The sequence below is a fragment of the Rhagoletis zephyria genome, unplaced genomic scaffold (assembly GCF_001687245.7).
Source record: "Rhagoletis zephyria isolate East Lansing unplaced genomic scaffold, Rhagoletis_zephyria_1.1 Rzeph_scaffold_00042, whole genome shotgun sequence".
Lineage (NCBI taxonomy): Eukaryota > Metazoa > Arthropoda > Insecta > Diptera > Tephritidae > Rhagoletis > Rhagoletis zephyria.
In genome coordinates, this window is record NW_016157126.1 from 636032 (window position 1) to 651167 (window position 15136).

General features: G+C 38.8%; 1 protein-coding gene across 2 annotated transcripts in view; it reads right to left on the reverse strand.

Moving 5' to 3' along the window:
* The window catches only part of Gyf (GIGYF family protein Gyf), a 262645-nt gene that overhangs the window by 170075 nt on the left and 77434 nt on the right, over window positions 1-15136 (reverse strand). For both annotated transcript variants that reach the window (XM_017621818.1, XM_017621825.1), the window contains exon 5: window positions 616-690. In XM_017621818.1, coding sequence (XP_017477307.1) covers window positions 616-690 — 75 coding nt within the window. The remainder of the gene's footprint in view (window positions 1-615; window positions 691-15136) is intronic.

The following is a 15136-nucleotide window of genomic DNA, read 5'->3' on the forward strand; positions in this document are numbered from 1 at the left end:
GCTCACTTAAATCTTAATATTTTTCCCAAATATTTTGGTGAACGTCTTAAAATATAATAAATTTTGTAATTCCGGCGGAAAACCCGCAACTTTTTTTGGTAATGCAGTCTAATGTACATACATAAACCTTGTTCCTAAACTGCTGCTTAGCACGTTTCTGTAATTCAGTATCGATATTAAAGCATACATTTAGGAGGCATTTCCGGACCAACCATATACATGTATGCCATTGGTATTGGTGTCACTCTTGAATTGATTGTTTCGCTTTATGTTCAACTAATTTAAAATTGTTTGCACACCAACATTAAACTAACTTTCTAATGATACATTATTGTTTATCCCTTAGACGTATAGTTTAGCCGTAAAAGAGGTGTAAAGGAAACATGATTGTCTATTTATATATATGATTTAATTAGAACGCATAATCGTTACGGTTTCTGATTTTTGCATTACTTAGTTTTGTTTTTTGTGAACTTATATATGGTACAAAGACGATTTTAGAAAATTTTGAGTTGTGAACCCTTTGCATTTAGTGTGCGATATGTTATAAAACAAAAATACTAGTTTCACGTAAGTTGAAATACATAAATGTTTAATAATAAAGAGAGTCCTTACCCAAATACATCCGAATGTAGTCCTTAACCTCATAAGGTGATTCCAAGTCTCGTAAAAATGATACAAAGGTAGGCACTGAAACGAAATTTTTATTAAAGTTATTATACCATTAATTCAATATGTGTAAAAGCAGTTATTTCATCTTTTGTTAGGATCTTTTCCAATTTATATCGTTTTTTTTTTTTTTTCTAACGGCACAGTGTTTATGCTCTCAAATGTTTTCTCACGACTGCCAAGGGGTGATAGTTACCACACCATTTTTTATTTAGTACTTGGCTAAAACAAATTTCCGGATATTCAATAACAACAAGTCAATACCAGACAAGGATGACCTCTCAGGGTTTGTTCTCAACAATGTCTTAATAAAAAAAGTTGATACTTTTAAATATCTAAGAGTTTAAATAGATTCGAACATAGGTTGGAATGAGCATCTCAAAAACTTAAAACTAAATTATTGTATTATTTTTTGGGAAATGCCTTTATTGAAAGCATAAATAAAGAAAAGGGTTACAGCCTGTTTCTTGAAAGGTCGTTAAACCTTTATCGTCATCAGCATTTTTCGATTTTAGTTTTTGTAATTCATCTTTAATCCTTTCTTCGGTGCCTGGTTAGGAAAATGTGTGCTTATATTATAGCGAGGTTCTAAATAGGAAGATATGGCAAATAAATAGTTATTTTCTAGGAATGAAAATTTCGAAGAAAATTCTGTTTTGAAAGTCGTGGCTGCCCGCCGAATTAGTTTAAAGTCTTGTTATTTTGTTAAAACGCACCCCGTAAAAATTGTCTTTACAAAAAAAGAATATGGGAAATTATGATTCGATGAAATGCATCATAATCAATCAAGAAGTGAATTTTGGATTTTTAGTTAGTTACGGCTTTTTTTATTACAGCGCCGATGTGGCTTACGCCCTTTCTATACTATACTAACGATATATTGCATGCCAAGTCCCACTCCTCAATAGATATTAAATTCACCTTGAATCGATTCTTATTAAAGGTTTCTTTTACCGCACGAATAGTCGATTCTTTTTATAGCTAGATGTTGAACATATTCGCTGGAAATACCTATTCAAGGATCTTACTCTTTGACTTTAAATTACAAAAGAATTGGGACGTACGGCGACAGTTTGAACATAGCATCTCCAAAAAAATTGGCTACAATTTGTCATTTTGTTTGCGAGATATACGTTTTATCAGTGTTCTTGCACAATATTCGCATTCGCAAAAGGCTGACAGTAAAAAGCCGTAAGTGTACAGTGTGTTCGAGGCGGGAACATAGAAGGTAAACGTGCTATTCGTTTCCATTTTTTTTTCTTGCATCAGGTTTAGTAAAAGGTAAAAAGTTACACCGCATTCCTTCCGGCAAATCCCCAACCAAGTTGTGTAGGTGAAAATAAAGAAGTGGTGAATGTCAAATGTCTATACATTGGACAGCAGTTGGACCACCATACACCGGTAATGCCAAAATCATCGCATGGAAGTGAGCCACTTTCTTGTCACCATCCCATAAGAAACGAGCTACCTTACAACACTTAATCGAGATTACTGTTTGGACCGACAAACTAAGATTAAGCAAATCAATATCTAGTAATATAAAATTATACTGGCTTCGAACCCGGGGACCAAAGGAATTGCAGTCATGCTCAAATCTTCTCCGCTACAATAGCCACTCCTTCAGAGCCCATCAGAGAATCTCCCTGGGCGAGCTCCCAGAACTAGATGAACTAAGAGGAAAGCTTCATATACTTTGCAACCGCGAGGGGAGCTAGCGAATCATACAGGTATGCAAGCCAGCAAGACGATTGGAGAGCATATCAAAACAACCGTACCACGCTAACTATAGGAGTTGAGGTACTCTTGCCAAAAGCTGAATGATCAGCAGTTGTCTATGGCGGACCGCAAAAAAACGCTCCCAAATTCTAAATTACTTACTTGTCATAACACCATACTCCGAAAAACAACGAAATGCCTTCTGATAACGCACGAGTACTAGCTGTACATCGAGGCCTCAACGCTCCCAGTTACGATGCCAAATTTTCTAAACCTCAGTATATTGGAAATCCAAATGTGCGCAACCATGGTTAGATGTTAATTTTCCACTAGGTTGTGAAAGTTAAGACTTTTTGTTCTAGTGCGTCCTAGATACCAGGGACTGGTGCTTTGTATTTTGACGTTTTGGAATGCACCCATTGCTTGCTGAGGATTAAACTGGGCAGCCTAACTGGGAGCATTGAGGCCTCGATGAGCAGCTGGTACTCATGCGATATCAGAAGGCATTCCGTTGTTGTTAGGAGTGTGGAGTTCTGACAATTCAGTAATTTAGAACTTGGAAGAGTTTTATTGCGGTACGCTCCGTAGTAGCTTATTGCAATAGGGACATTCTCTTCGCCTCGAGCCAGAAGACAATTAAAAGTGTTCACAGCAGTATCAACCTCAGTATCACAATAGCGTATAGAAGACTGACAGTTCATTAATAAAACAGCAAATCAAAATAGGCATTTTATCTTAAATACTTGCTTTGGTATATGCAATAAAGGCAGGAGAGTAGCCTTCATATTTCCAAACGCTTTACTTAACAAAGTGGTTTTCATTCCCAAATCGGGCAAAAGCATAAGACTACAGGCCTATAATTCTTACATATTTCCACTAAAGGCTCTGGAAAGACTGTTAGATTCGCACATTAGATCCATTTCGGGAAGCTCAAAACTATTGACAGCTTAAAAGAAAGAAAAATAAAAGCATACAGCACTTCTGCACTCTATGTTAAGCTGCGTGTTAAGGAACGCATACAATAACGAGAAACAATACCGAAATATCACATAAAAATACAATACAATAAAGAGAAACAATAATAACAAACTGTTCACTCGGAGAGAAACCAAAGGAACAACCTACGAACCTGCAAAACTGCAAGGAAGATCTAACCGCTCTATGACGTCAGAAACTGAAACCCTCTTAAGGAGGTCTAGAAATACTATTGCCAGGTTAACAGTCTCGATCACGGGACACTGGACCACTGTTGAACATGCTAAAAGTAGGCTTCACCTGCAACCCTAGCTGGAATAGCTGTTATTTTATAAAAGTAAGAAAACGAGTAACCAACATTGGGAAATTCTTTATGCAAAATTATATGGTAATTTCTAAGCGGTCCTTTACTAGAAGAAGTAGACTTATCGAAAAGTCAGAGTGGATTTTAACGTACCAACGATTCGTGACAGCAGATAGTATTAGAGCCACGACAGCCGGTTCTACGTACCAGAATAACTCGGGTTTTACCCGACCAAGGGCTGTTGTTTCGGCGATCTAACCCAGTTTAGGTCGGTGAAATCTCTCAAAAGTTGTACGTCCAAAGGGCTACATCTGCTTGTCATACTTCTGCTTAGGGCCAGCCCGATGCCAGATCGGGTCAAATCCTGGGCCAAAAATTTATACCTGCAGCATGTGCCAGAGATGACTACACCATAAATCCACCTCTGTAAGGTGCAACTCCTGCAACAGACGGAGTCACCTCCGAGCTTGCATTCCCAAGACAGCCGCTTCTACGTACAGGAATGACTCAGGTTTTATTTTTTATTTATTTATTTGTTACAGTCTTACGACTTAATAATACAACACATACATATGTATATGAATTGTGATGTTCTTATTGCAAAAATTATCAATTAAATATAAAATTATGTATACAAAAACTGTATATATTATATTACATATGTCTATATTAGGCCGCATGAATAAAAATATGCAATTGCCCCCTCCAAAAAGTTCCGACCTTCCACTTAGTGATGGCAAAAAAAAATTAATAATCGATTAATCGGTTAATTGATTCATTGATTCATCGAAGGCATTCGGTTATTAATTGCAATTAATCGTAAGACATTAACCGATTAATCGGTCATCTCGATAAAAATCGAAAATTAATAAAAACCATTTATAAGTTATAAAAACTGACTTACTTTTGTTATTTAATTTTAGTTACTTTTTTAAATATAGCTTATTCTTTAGCAAAAAAACGTATAAATATAAATATATACCTCTTTGTGCAATATTAAAAAAAAATCAACAAAAAAATTCTAGCTTTTTAATTATGCAGAATTCTTAGAAAGATTTTCAGTATACAAAATTCCAAGACTAAAGTATCTGGTACTTACCGCTGATTTTTGGTATTTCTCTGTTTCGGAAAATAAAATGAAAATATGTGCATACCTGGGTTCTGATTTTTTAGTAGCTACTTAGGTTAAGCTTGTGTTGCGGTTTTTGGCAAAAAAATCGTTTAAAAAATTTGCAGAATACGAGAATGTAACAAACATCCCAACTTATTTTGACATACATTATGGTCTGAGTGAATTAGTAAATTTTGATGGTTTCTTTTCGATTATTTTGAAAAATTAATCGGTTAATCGCTGGATTAATCGAAAGGAAAATTTCGATACAATTAAATCGTTAACCGAATGAAAATAACCGATTATAATCGGTTATTCGATTAATCGTGCCATCACTACTTCCACTTCAATTTATTTGAATAATCGAATACAAGGTCGGAAATTCCAAGAAAACGCAATTGCAGTTCCCAATCATACGGCATAGCAGGCAAACTAGACAAGTGGTCCGAACAGGCAAGTTCCAGGCCGTATTGTTAGGACTAGTTTCCAATCTGTACCTTATCTTCTCATATTATTGCTTCAGTTGTTAGGGCAGTTGGAAAGGACCAGTTTCCAATCTGCACCTTCACTTCTCATATTATTGCCTCAGTTGTTAGGGCAGTTGGAAAGCACTAGTTTTCAATCTGCACCTTTACTTCTCACATTGCTGCTTCAGTTGTTAGGGCAGTTGGAAAGCACTAGTTTTCAATCTGCACCTTTACTTCTCACATTGCTGCTTCAGTTGTTAGGGCAGTTGGAAAGCACTAGTTTTCAATCTGCACCTTTACTTCTCATATTATAGCTTCAGTTGTTCGGGCAGTTGGAAAGGACTAGTTTCCAATCTGCACCCTCACTTCTCATGTTGTCACATTGATCAGGATTTCCGATGTTATACACGCTGTCTGAATGGACTAGATCCAGAGCAACACTGTTTGATAGGGTAGGAGGACGGTGTTTCGGGGATTGGTGTTTCGACTCTGTCAAGATTTGCAGATTCAGCAGGCTGTCTGAGTGGATTGGATCCAGAGCAACCCGGCCGGATGGAAAGGATTTGTTTCCATGCCGATCCTCTATCTGATAGGTAGTGTTCGACAGTGATCAAGTAATGTTCTCTTGCAGCTGGCAATGCTTTCACAATTTCTTGTTTGTGGCGGTAGTTCGTTAAAACACTTTAATCCTTTGTAGAATATGTTCATTTTATCCACTTCTGTCCTATATAACGGCAATCTAAAGCTATTATTTTCCCTGAGTATGTATGAATGAGTTCCATTTATATATCTCAGATTGTCCCTCATGTAGTCCGGCAACCGACCATTCTTTATATTGAATACGAGTTTCATGGCGTGATAAAAAATTTGCTGCTTAACACTCAGCCAGTTCATATCGGCGAGCATCTCTCGTGTGGGTGCATCGCAACGCTTATTCACTATAAATCGCATTGCTCTGTTTTGTATTTTTTGTAACTTGGCGAGTTGTGTGTCGCTTGCCATGAAAAAGATCGTTGGACAATATATAAAGTGTGGTTCTATTATAGACCTATACACTAGTGTTTTATATCTTCTTTTAACCTTGATGTCGATGATTAAATAAAAACAAGTCCAACCTTTTCGGTTTTAATATCTATACAAAGCAAGGTACTTTTTTAAAAATGGGAAACGTATGAATATATTACAGATTGCGTGTTAATTGGCGGAAAATTTTAAATGGACAGAGAAGAGCAAAAAGTGAGCAGCATAAAAAGGTATCGATAAGACAAACGATAAAAGAGGTTTACTGCAGGGTTGCCATATGGAAACACTTATAGTAACATTTGAATGTATAAAGTAAAGGATAAAGAAATACTCCAACACTCCTCCTCATTCAAATGATGTTAGGCCACACTTCTCTAGAAGTAGCTTGATGCGGGCTGCCTGTAATGGCTTAGTCAATAAATCCGCTACCATAGTCCCCGTTGGACAGTAAAAGCATTAGACTATTTTCTTTTGGACGTAGTCTCTGACAAAATAGTAGCGGACGTCTATGTGCTTCGATCAGACCGACAAATTTTTTTCTTCGATGAGTTTTAAGCAGCTCTGATTATCTTCGAATAATGTCGTTGGTGCAGTTTCCGGACGATTGAAGTCTTCGAGTATTCGACGAATCCACTGAGCCTCCTTGCAAGCCTCTGACAGGGCAATGAACTCCGCCTCGGTTGAAGATAATGCTACACAGGTTTGCTTCCTGCAACTCCAACTGACCATACTGCCTAGATACATAAAAAACATACCCACTGTTTGATTTTCTATCCACGCGGTTCTCGCCCCAATTGGCATCAGAATATCCAACGAGATAGCTTAAGGTGTTGCCATTTCCAAGCAGCAAAGATAAGTTTGCAGTACCACGCAAATACTTCAATACTCGCTTTAGCTCGTTCCAGTCCTCTTGGCTTGGACCAGATACTTTATGCGCCAGAATGGATACACTTGCTGATATGTCAGGACGGGTGTTGACACTTATGTAAAGTAGACAGCCAACCAATTGTCTATATTTATCGTTATTTATTAGCAATTCGGAATTATCGTTCTTTCCGTATGACACAGACATCGGTATTTCTGATGGCTTTGCATCGGCTAAGTCGAAATCACGTGCTATCTTCTCGATGTATGTTTTCTGGCTAAACGCATAACTTCCATTTTCTTTTCTGATTATTCTTAGTCCGAGGTAATTTTGTATATCTCCAAGATTTCGAATTTTAAACTTTAAACTTAAAACTCTCTCACAAGCTTTGATTAACGCATTAGACTCGCTAGCTAGGATTAAGTCGTCCACATATATTAAAATGCAGCAAAACTCGGTTCCAGCCGTATATGTATACAAACAAGGATCGTTTTTGCTTTGAACGTAACCAGCGTTAATTAGAACTCGATGTACTGCTTGATTCCAGATTCTTGCCGATTGCTTCAGCCTGTAAATACTCCTCCTCAATCGGCAAACGTGACGCTCTTTCTCTTCTACTTCGAATCCTGGAGGCTGCTTCATATATATTATCTCACTTAGCTCTCCGTTCAGAAATGCCGCTTTTGCATCTAGATGTTGGACTTTAAAGTTTCCTTTCGCTGCAATAGATAGTATTCGAAAGGTTGTCTGTTTGACTACAGGGGCAAAAATAAGATTGTAATCGGTTCCGAACCTTTGTGAAAAACCTTGTGCGACTAAGCGAGCTTTATAGCTTTTAATCGCACCATTGCTGTCAGTCTTAGTTTTAAAAATCCATTTACAACCAATAGCTTTTCTGTTGGGTGGTAGTTCACACAGTTCCCAAGTGTTATTATTTTTTAATGATCGCATTTCCTCTTTCATTGCTGCTAGCCATTCGTCTTTACGTTTGCTAGCCACCACATCTTTTAAACTTTTTGGTTCTGCTTCTATAGTATTGATTAAGTTCGCTTCTTTATAATTAATCATTTCGTCAGACCACTTTTTAGCGCTTATTCCCTTATTTGCTCTTGTTGATCGACGAAGTTCCGTCTCGCCGCTTAAACTCGAGTTAGTTTCTGATTCTGCATCACTGCTGTTTTGTAGTGAGTCTGTACCGTCAACCCTTTCTTCTTCACGTAAATGCTGATCTTCTTGCTTGTGTTCTACTATTACTGTATTCTCCTCCTGCAACTGGCTTATATTTCACTCGCTATCCCTGTGGACAAACCTTACATTACGACTGATGATTACCTTGCCAGTCATTGGGACGTAGCACCTGTATGCATGATCAAGGCCAACTAAAATCGACTCGACAGCTTTTGAATCAAGTTTTCGTCTCTGCTCATTCGGAACAAAAACATAGCATTTTGATCCAAACCGACGTAAATGCCCAATATTCAGCTTTGTAACAAACAACTTTCGAATGGTGTCCCTTGTTGCTGGAAGACGATTTTGGATATAATTTGCCATCATTACCGCTTCGCCCCAAAACTTGTTTTCAAGTTTAGCCTCTATGACCATGCAACGGGCCATTTCTATAAGAGTGCGGTTTTTACGTTCTGCTACTCCATTTTGCTGGGACTCATCGATGAACGTGAGTACATATCTTTTGCCTGATGGTGTAGTGGTTTGCATTGGTCCACAAACGTCTGAATGCACTAAGTCAAGTGCTGTTTTTGCGCGGTTAATGGATTTTCGAGGTAATTTTGTCCTACCCATTTTTCCCTTCAAGCACGCCTCACAATTTAAGATGTTGTCGCAATCTCTGCTGTATTTTTTCAATTTTACTCCTTCAACCAGACCGCTGGTTGACAACGTTTTAACCATCTCAATATCTCTATGCCCTAACCTTTTGTGCCACTCGTGAATACACCCCTCACTGCAAAAATAATCAAAATTCTCTGCCATACAGATCTGATTCATTGTATGCAGCTTGTATAGATTTCCATCAGCATACGCAATAGCCACTTGTGTACCTTTATTTATTTCGCAGCATTTACTCGAAAAATTTACAGTGTACCCTTTTTCTGTCAGTCGTTTAACAGAAATTAAATTTCCATTTATTCCACATGCAATACTTCATCAATGCGGACTGATATTTTATTGCCAAATTTATTTATAAAGTTGATGTCAATTGTACCTTTACCTGTAGCTGTCATCTGTTCACCACTTGCTACAAAAACGTGTTCACGGTAATTCGTACTCAAACTGCTAAACTGCTCTTTATGCCCCGCATTGTGGCAAGTTGCCCCTGAATCCACAATCCAGCCACTGTATACTGATGTGATGAATAAGAACTGATCATCGTTGCCATTTTCTGCCTTATTTGCTTTTTACGTAACTTTTCCTTTGTTTCCTTTCTGTGCCAACCATTTCTTGTATTTGACACATGCGCTTTTGAAATGGCCGCCCTCCTTACAAAAGAAGCACACCTTTTTCTTACTGGACGAGTCAATTTTTAACGCTACTTCCGATTTGTTATTCCTTTCTCTTTCTAAACGGCGTTTATACTCTGCGATTACTTTTGAGCACACCAAACTCGACGTTAGCTCTTCATTTTGAGCCTCAAGTTCAGTTATAAGATTATCGTAGCTTTCTGGCAACGACCCCAATAGTGTGGCACAATGAAAAATTTTGGTTTAATATCGCCACCAAGAGCCATTAACTTCTGAAGCAGGTCGTTCATCATATTCACGTGTATTTCAACATTACCCTTCTTCGAGTTTTTGCCGCATTATCGTTCGCAAAATGCTTACGCGACTCCCTGGTGGGTATCTTTCGTGAAATTCTTTGAAAGCGTTCCACGCTGACTTCGCCGACTTGCAGTTTCGAATATGTTGTATTTGGCTGTCCTCGACATTTAACGCAATCGTAGCATGAGCCTTTTGGTCATCTTCCGTCCACTTTAGTGTAGCAGGATTTGGTGGTTCCTCGGATACGGCTCTCCATACCCCTTTCTCGATCTGCAACATTTGCATTTTACAGCGCCAGTTGAAGTAGTTCTCGCCATTCAGCTTCGCAATCGTGTACTTAGACTCCGCCATTTTGCTTGATGAAAAAAAGGTCGAATTTGCTGCCTTATGTTACTTCATGTAAATTCTTTTCAGGCGTTGAAGTGGCCAATAACCTGTAGAACTAACCTTGATGTCGATGATTAAATAAAAACAAGTCCGACCTTTTCTGTTTTAATATTTATACAAAGCAAGGCACTTTATTAAAAGAGGTAAAAGTATGAATATATTACAGATTTCTAGACGGACAGAGAAGAGCAAAAAGTGAACATAAAAAGGTATCGATAAGGCAAACGATAAAATAAGTTTACTGTAGGGTTGCCATATGGAAACACTTATAGTAACATTTGAATGTACAAAGTAAAGATTAAAGAAATACTCCAACACTTTTCATGAGACTAATTTTTTTAGCAATTTAATTTACTGCATAATCAACAACTGCATCAACGAATTTTAACTTATTATCAATGTATGTATACACCTAGGTATTTAAAGATTTTTACCTCCTCGAGCTTTTCATCTCGGATTTTTAAGCTATAGCTGAAGGAGTTCGCATTAGCCACCCTAGATAAGACCATAAACTGTGTCTTTTTCACATTCACTTCAAGTTTGTTTAAACATAACCACTTATATATGGAGTCAAGATCTTCCTGCATCTTATATAGATAAGTTTCTGTCACTGATGGTTAGAAGCGTATGATCCGCGAATAGTTTTATTTTACAGTATTTCAGTACCGTATTTATGTCATTAATGTAAATGTTAAAAAGTATTGGAGCAAGAACCGATCCTTGAGGCAGACCGATATTTACTGCAACCGTTTTTGACATTTTTGACTCAATCACTGTTTGTTGCTTACGATCTGAAAGAAAACTTCGAACCAGGCCAGCTCAATGCTTTCTATACCAATAGCTTCAAGTTTTTTCAACATTCTAGTCCTGTCAATAGTATCAAAGGCTCTTTTCAGGTCAATAAACACCGCTAAGACATTCCTCTTGGAGGTAAGGTGCTCCTTCCATTGTGACAGTACAAATTTCCGTGCAGTCTCACAAGAATGCTTAGCCCGGAACCCTGATTGCTCTTTTAGTGTACCAATTGGTTTTTTACAACCGCCTCTAAGATTTTTTCCATATTGGGAAGGGTGTTAATTGGCCTAAACTCCTCAGCTTTTATCGCATTTTTTACTTTTTTCACTGGAACTAATGTCGAAGTTTTCCATTCGTTCGGTACTGTTCCAGATTGCAGACTCTTATTTATTAACCCTCCGTCTGACACATGTTCCATGTACCTTTTAACTGACACATGGTGCCTGGCTGGACCCCTATGTATTTATATACATTTTATGAAAATAAAACTCGTTTTTTTCGCATTTTATCAATCAGATATATATTTTTTATTTCTTACCTTACTGAAAAAAAAACAAATCTAAAACGTATTTCGGTTTGAAAAAAACTTTTTCTATAGTATTTCAAATAATATCATTGTCATTTGAACAAACAAAATGGAATTGCATTGAGTTTTATTATGAAATATCGAACGAGTTCTCTTATAGGTTGTTAGGCACGCAGCTGAGGCATGTATATGCGATTTTTGAATGCTGTTGACACACTGGATTTGAACACATTGAACAAAAAAAGGAAGTTTTTCGGCGCCGCTTATCTTCTCCTTGCAAACAAAGTCTGCAGTCCCTCTTGCCAGCGAGTGGATCAGCTCCAGCTTTATGAATTGTCAACGTGTTTCCTGGAAGATTGATTGATCTACCAAAATACGATTCAAAAGCCAAACGAGTGCTGAACTGCGAAATGATGTGAATATTGTTCATTCGGTTTTCGATGTTTGCCAGAACCAATGTGGTGGATAGCGTAGTAAAAAATTTGCGTCGCGCGTCATTTCTGGTGAGACCATCTACTTCTTTGCAAATACAATAAGCAGCCAATGCCATAACATCTAGCATGTTGCAAAAGAAAGCGAAAGTCCATCGTCTAGTTGGCCGTTTCGACGTGTAATGAGTTATATTACATTTACATTGAGCCCAAATGCGTCATTTGGGCGAGAAACCTCAAATGCGAGGCCAAATCACGCATTTCTCCATACAAATTCACATTTCCAGAATGACGCATTTCGACGCATTTACACAAAATCACGAAACAAATGCGTTCCAATTGCCGTACTATTTTATTGAACGCACTCAGAAACAAAAGTTCCACAAAAGCTTTGGTTTGTCTTTGACATTTGGAATTTTTCAAACACAAAACAAACACAACGAAATAAATAAATCTTTGAAATTTGTGTGTAAAAATTGTTAATTTATACAAGAGCTTTACACATTTTTAGTTTAATCAAAGAATAATTGCCTTTTTGTGTCCAAAAAGCGTTAACAATATAATAAATGTAGTGTTTGTTTACATACATTTTGTTTTTGTCTTCCCTTTTCATTTGATGAGAAGTCAAAGCAAATGCGGATCAAGCAGTGTAAACACCTTCAAATGACTGATTTCAAATCACGCATTTTGGTCCAATGTAAATGTAATATTACCATCTGGTCCATGCAATCGACACCAGCTTTATTTGAATTATAAAACAAAATCGCTTTTGGTTTCATTACTTCGCCTTCACAATTTTTTGTATAATGGACCGTGGAAAGTAAATTCACAGCTTTGTTCTTTTTGCCACGTAGCTACAAAGCGACACCAAATTTTCATGAAAACCAAAAAGAGACGAAAGCACAGGACGAGTAGGCTTTTTTTTAGTTTCAGCAGGAAGGCACTTTTTATTAGATCGAATGGTGCAGACGAATGCAATACCGATGGCGGCGAGTCTCATAGCTCCTTCCAATGTGGTGAAAAAATTGTCGGCAATAAATGTTCGACCGCTATTACTATATCGGTTTGCAAATTGTAGCAAAACATTCTCACCTTGTTTCACTTCGCGCTCTTCGCCTTCGCCTCTTCCCGTGTACAATTTACCTTGCAGTGGATATTTTGTTTTTGAATCGCAAGCCCACCAAACTTTTATGCCATATTTAGCTGGCTTTGATGGTATAAATTGGGTAAATTTTGTTCTACCACGATATGGAAAGAGTTGCTCGTCAACAGTAATGTTTTCATGGGGTTCGTAGTTTTTTGAAAGATTTTCATTCAAAAAATTCCATACATCTCGAATTGGTGCCGCTTTATCGGTGCTTTGTCGAAATTCACGCGTACGACCATCATCGAAACGGATAAATCGTGTCAATTCAAGGAATCGTCGATAAGACATTGCTGAGCGAAAAATAGGTAAAGCATCGGAACGCCACAAAATTGATGAATCTTGCATATTATTGTGTGAAACACCAGACGCCAAAAGTATGCCAATAAGTGCATCAAGTTCAGTGCTGGTCAAATCAATCCACCCTCGTGGTTTTGATCCCGGATTTTCCTCATTCCATTTTCGGCATCTCTTGCATATCGATTTGTTTCGGTAATGATAACGAATGAAATATTTGGTGAAAAAAAATTGTTTAATACCTCAATGGGGTTAGAGTTTTGTTGCTTAGGTCCAGGTCGGAAACGCAAAATATTGTGTTGCCGTAAACGAACATTAACATTTGGCTCATTTTTGCTCCATTTCGTGCCGTCTTTACCGTAAAAAAAAATCATTTTTTTGTTGAAAGTTATGCATTTCACTCGATTCTTCCTCTACTTCTTCATCACTATCAAATATTCGATTACCATTTCGTCTTCAACGTCCGATGCTTCACCTTCAGACACGTATTCAGTATCGTTATCGATGTCATCTACACTGAATTGACCATCTTCATTTACACCTACATCGGTATTTTTCATTTAACAAAGCCGAAGACAAACGCGAATAAAAATCAGTGTTCACATTTCTTCCTCTTGTAACGTAGCATATCCGCTACGATACAATAACATACAGCATCGTACATATATACAATATTGTACATACATACTGCACCGCACCTACATACAACATTGTACATACATACTCCACCGTACATGTAAATACAGACATACATACAGCGACACACCATTGTACATACACACTACACCAAGTGAAGCACTGCTAGCAGCACACCAGCAGCATGCCCGAATAACTCACCAACCACTTCGCTCACCACACTGCATAAATCGGGACGGCACACGACGAATTCTCAACAAGCATACAGCGCAACAGGTATAAAAGGCTCAACAAGTGCGCAGTCAGGTCAGTCTTGCTAGGTGAGTAGCTGACTTGATTGGTCGATGAGCCCGTGGTGTGCTTGCACAACTAATGTTTTGTCGGCCAGCCAAGCCAAGCTCGGCGTGACCAGTCGGTCGAATCACCTGGTGTGCCTGCGGACGCACTAATATTTCACCGACTGGCCAAGCCAAAACCAAGTACGACTCAACCCGCCGGCAGACCAGGATTGCACGCCTTTTAGGCATCCTAATTGGTCGCCGGCTGGTTGAGCCTCCGACACTGCCGACCCGTTCCAGCCCCTACTTTTGTAGAGAGCGACTAGGGGAATGGCAGTGCCTGGAGTGAGTCTTGCTAGTCTTGCTAGGTCGTTTCGCTCCACCGCTTGCCGAGGGCCAGTTGCTGTTAGAAGTCACCCGCTGCCGCATATCATCCGTCGTAGCGCCGCCGCCGCTGCTCAACCGTTGCTCCGCTGTTGCCGAGAATCACCCGCCGTGCTCCTAGCGCTCTCACCGCTGCTCAAGCGTTGCTCCGCTGTTGCCGAGAATCACCCGCCGTGCTGCTAGCGCTCCCACCGCTGCTCAACCGTTGCTCCGCTGTTGCCGAGAGTCACCCGCTGTGCCGCCGCCGCTGCTCGACCGTTGCTCCGCTGTGTCCGAGAATCACCCGCCGTGCTGCTAGCGCTCTCTCCGTTGCTCAACCGTTGCTCCGCTGTTGCCGAGAGTCACCCGCTGTGC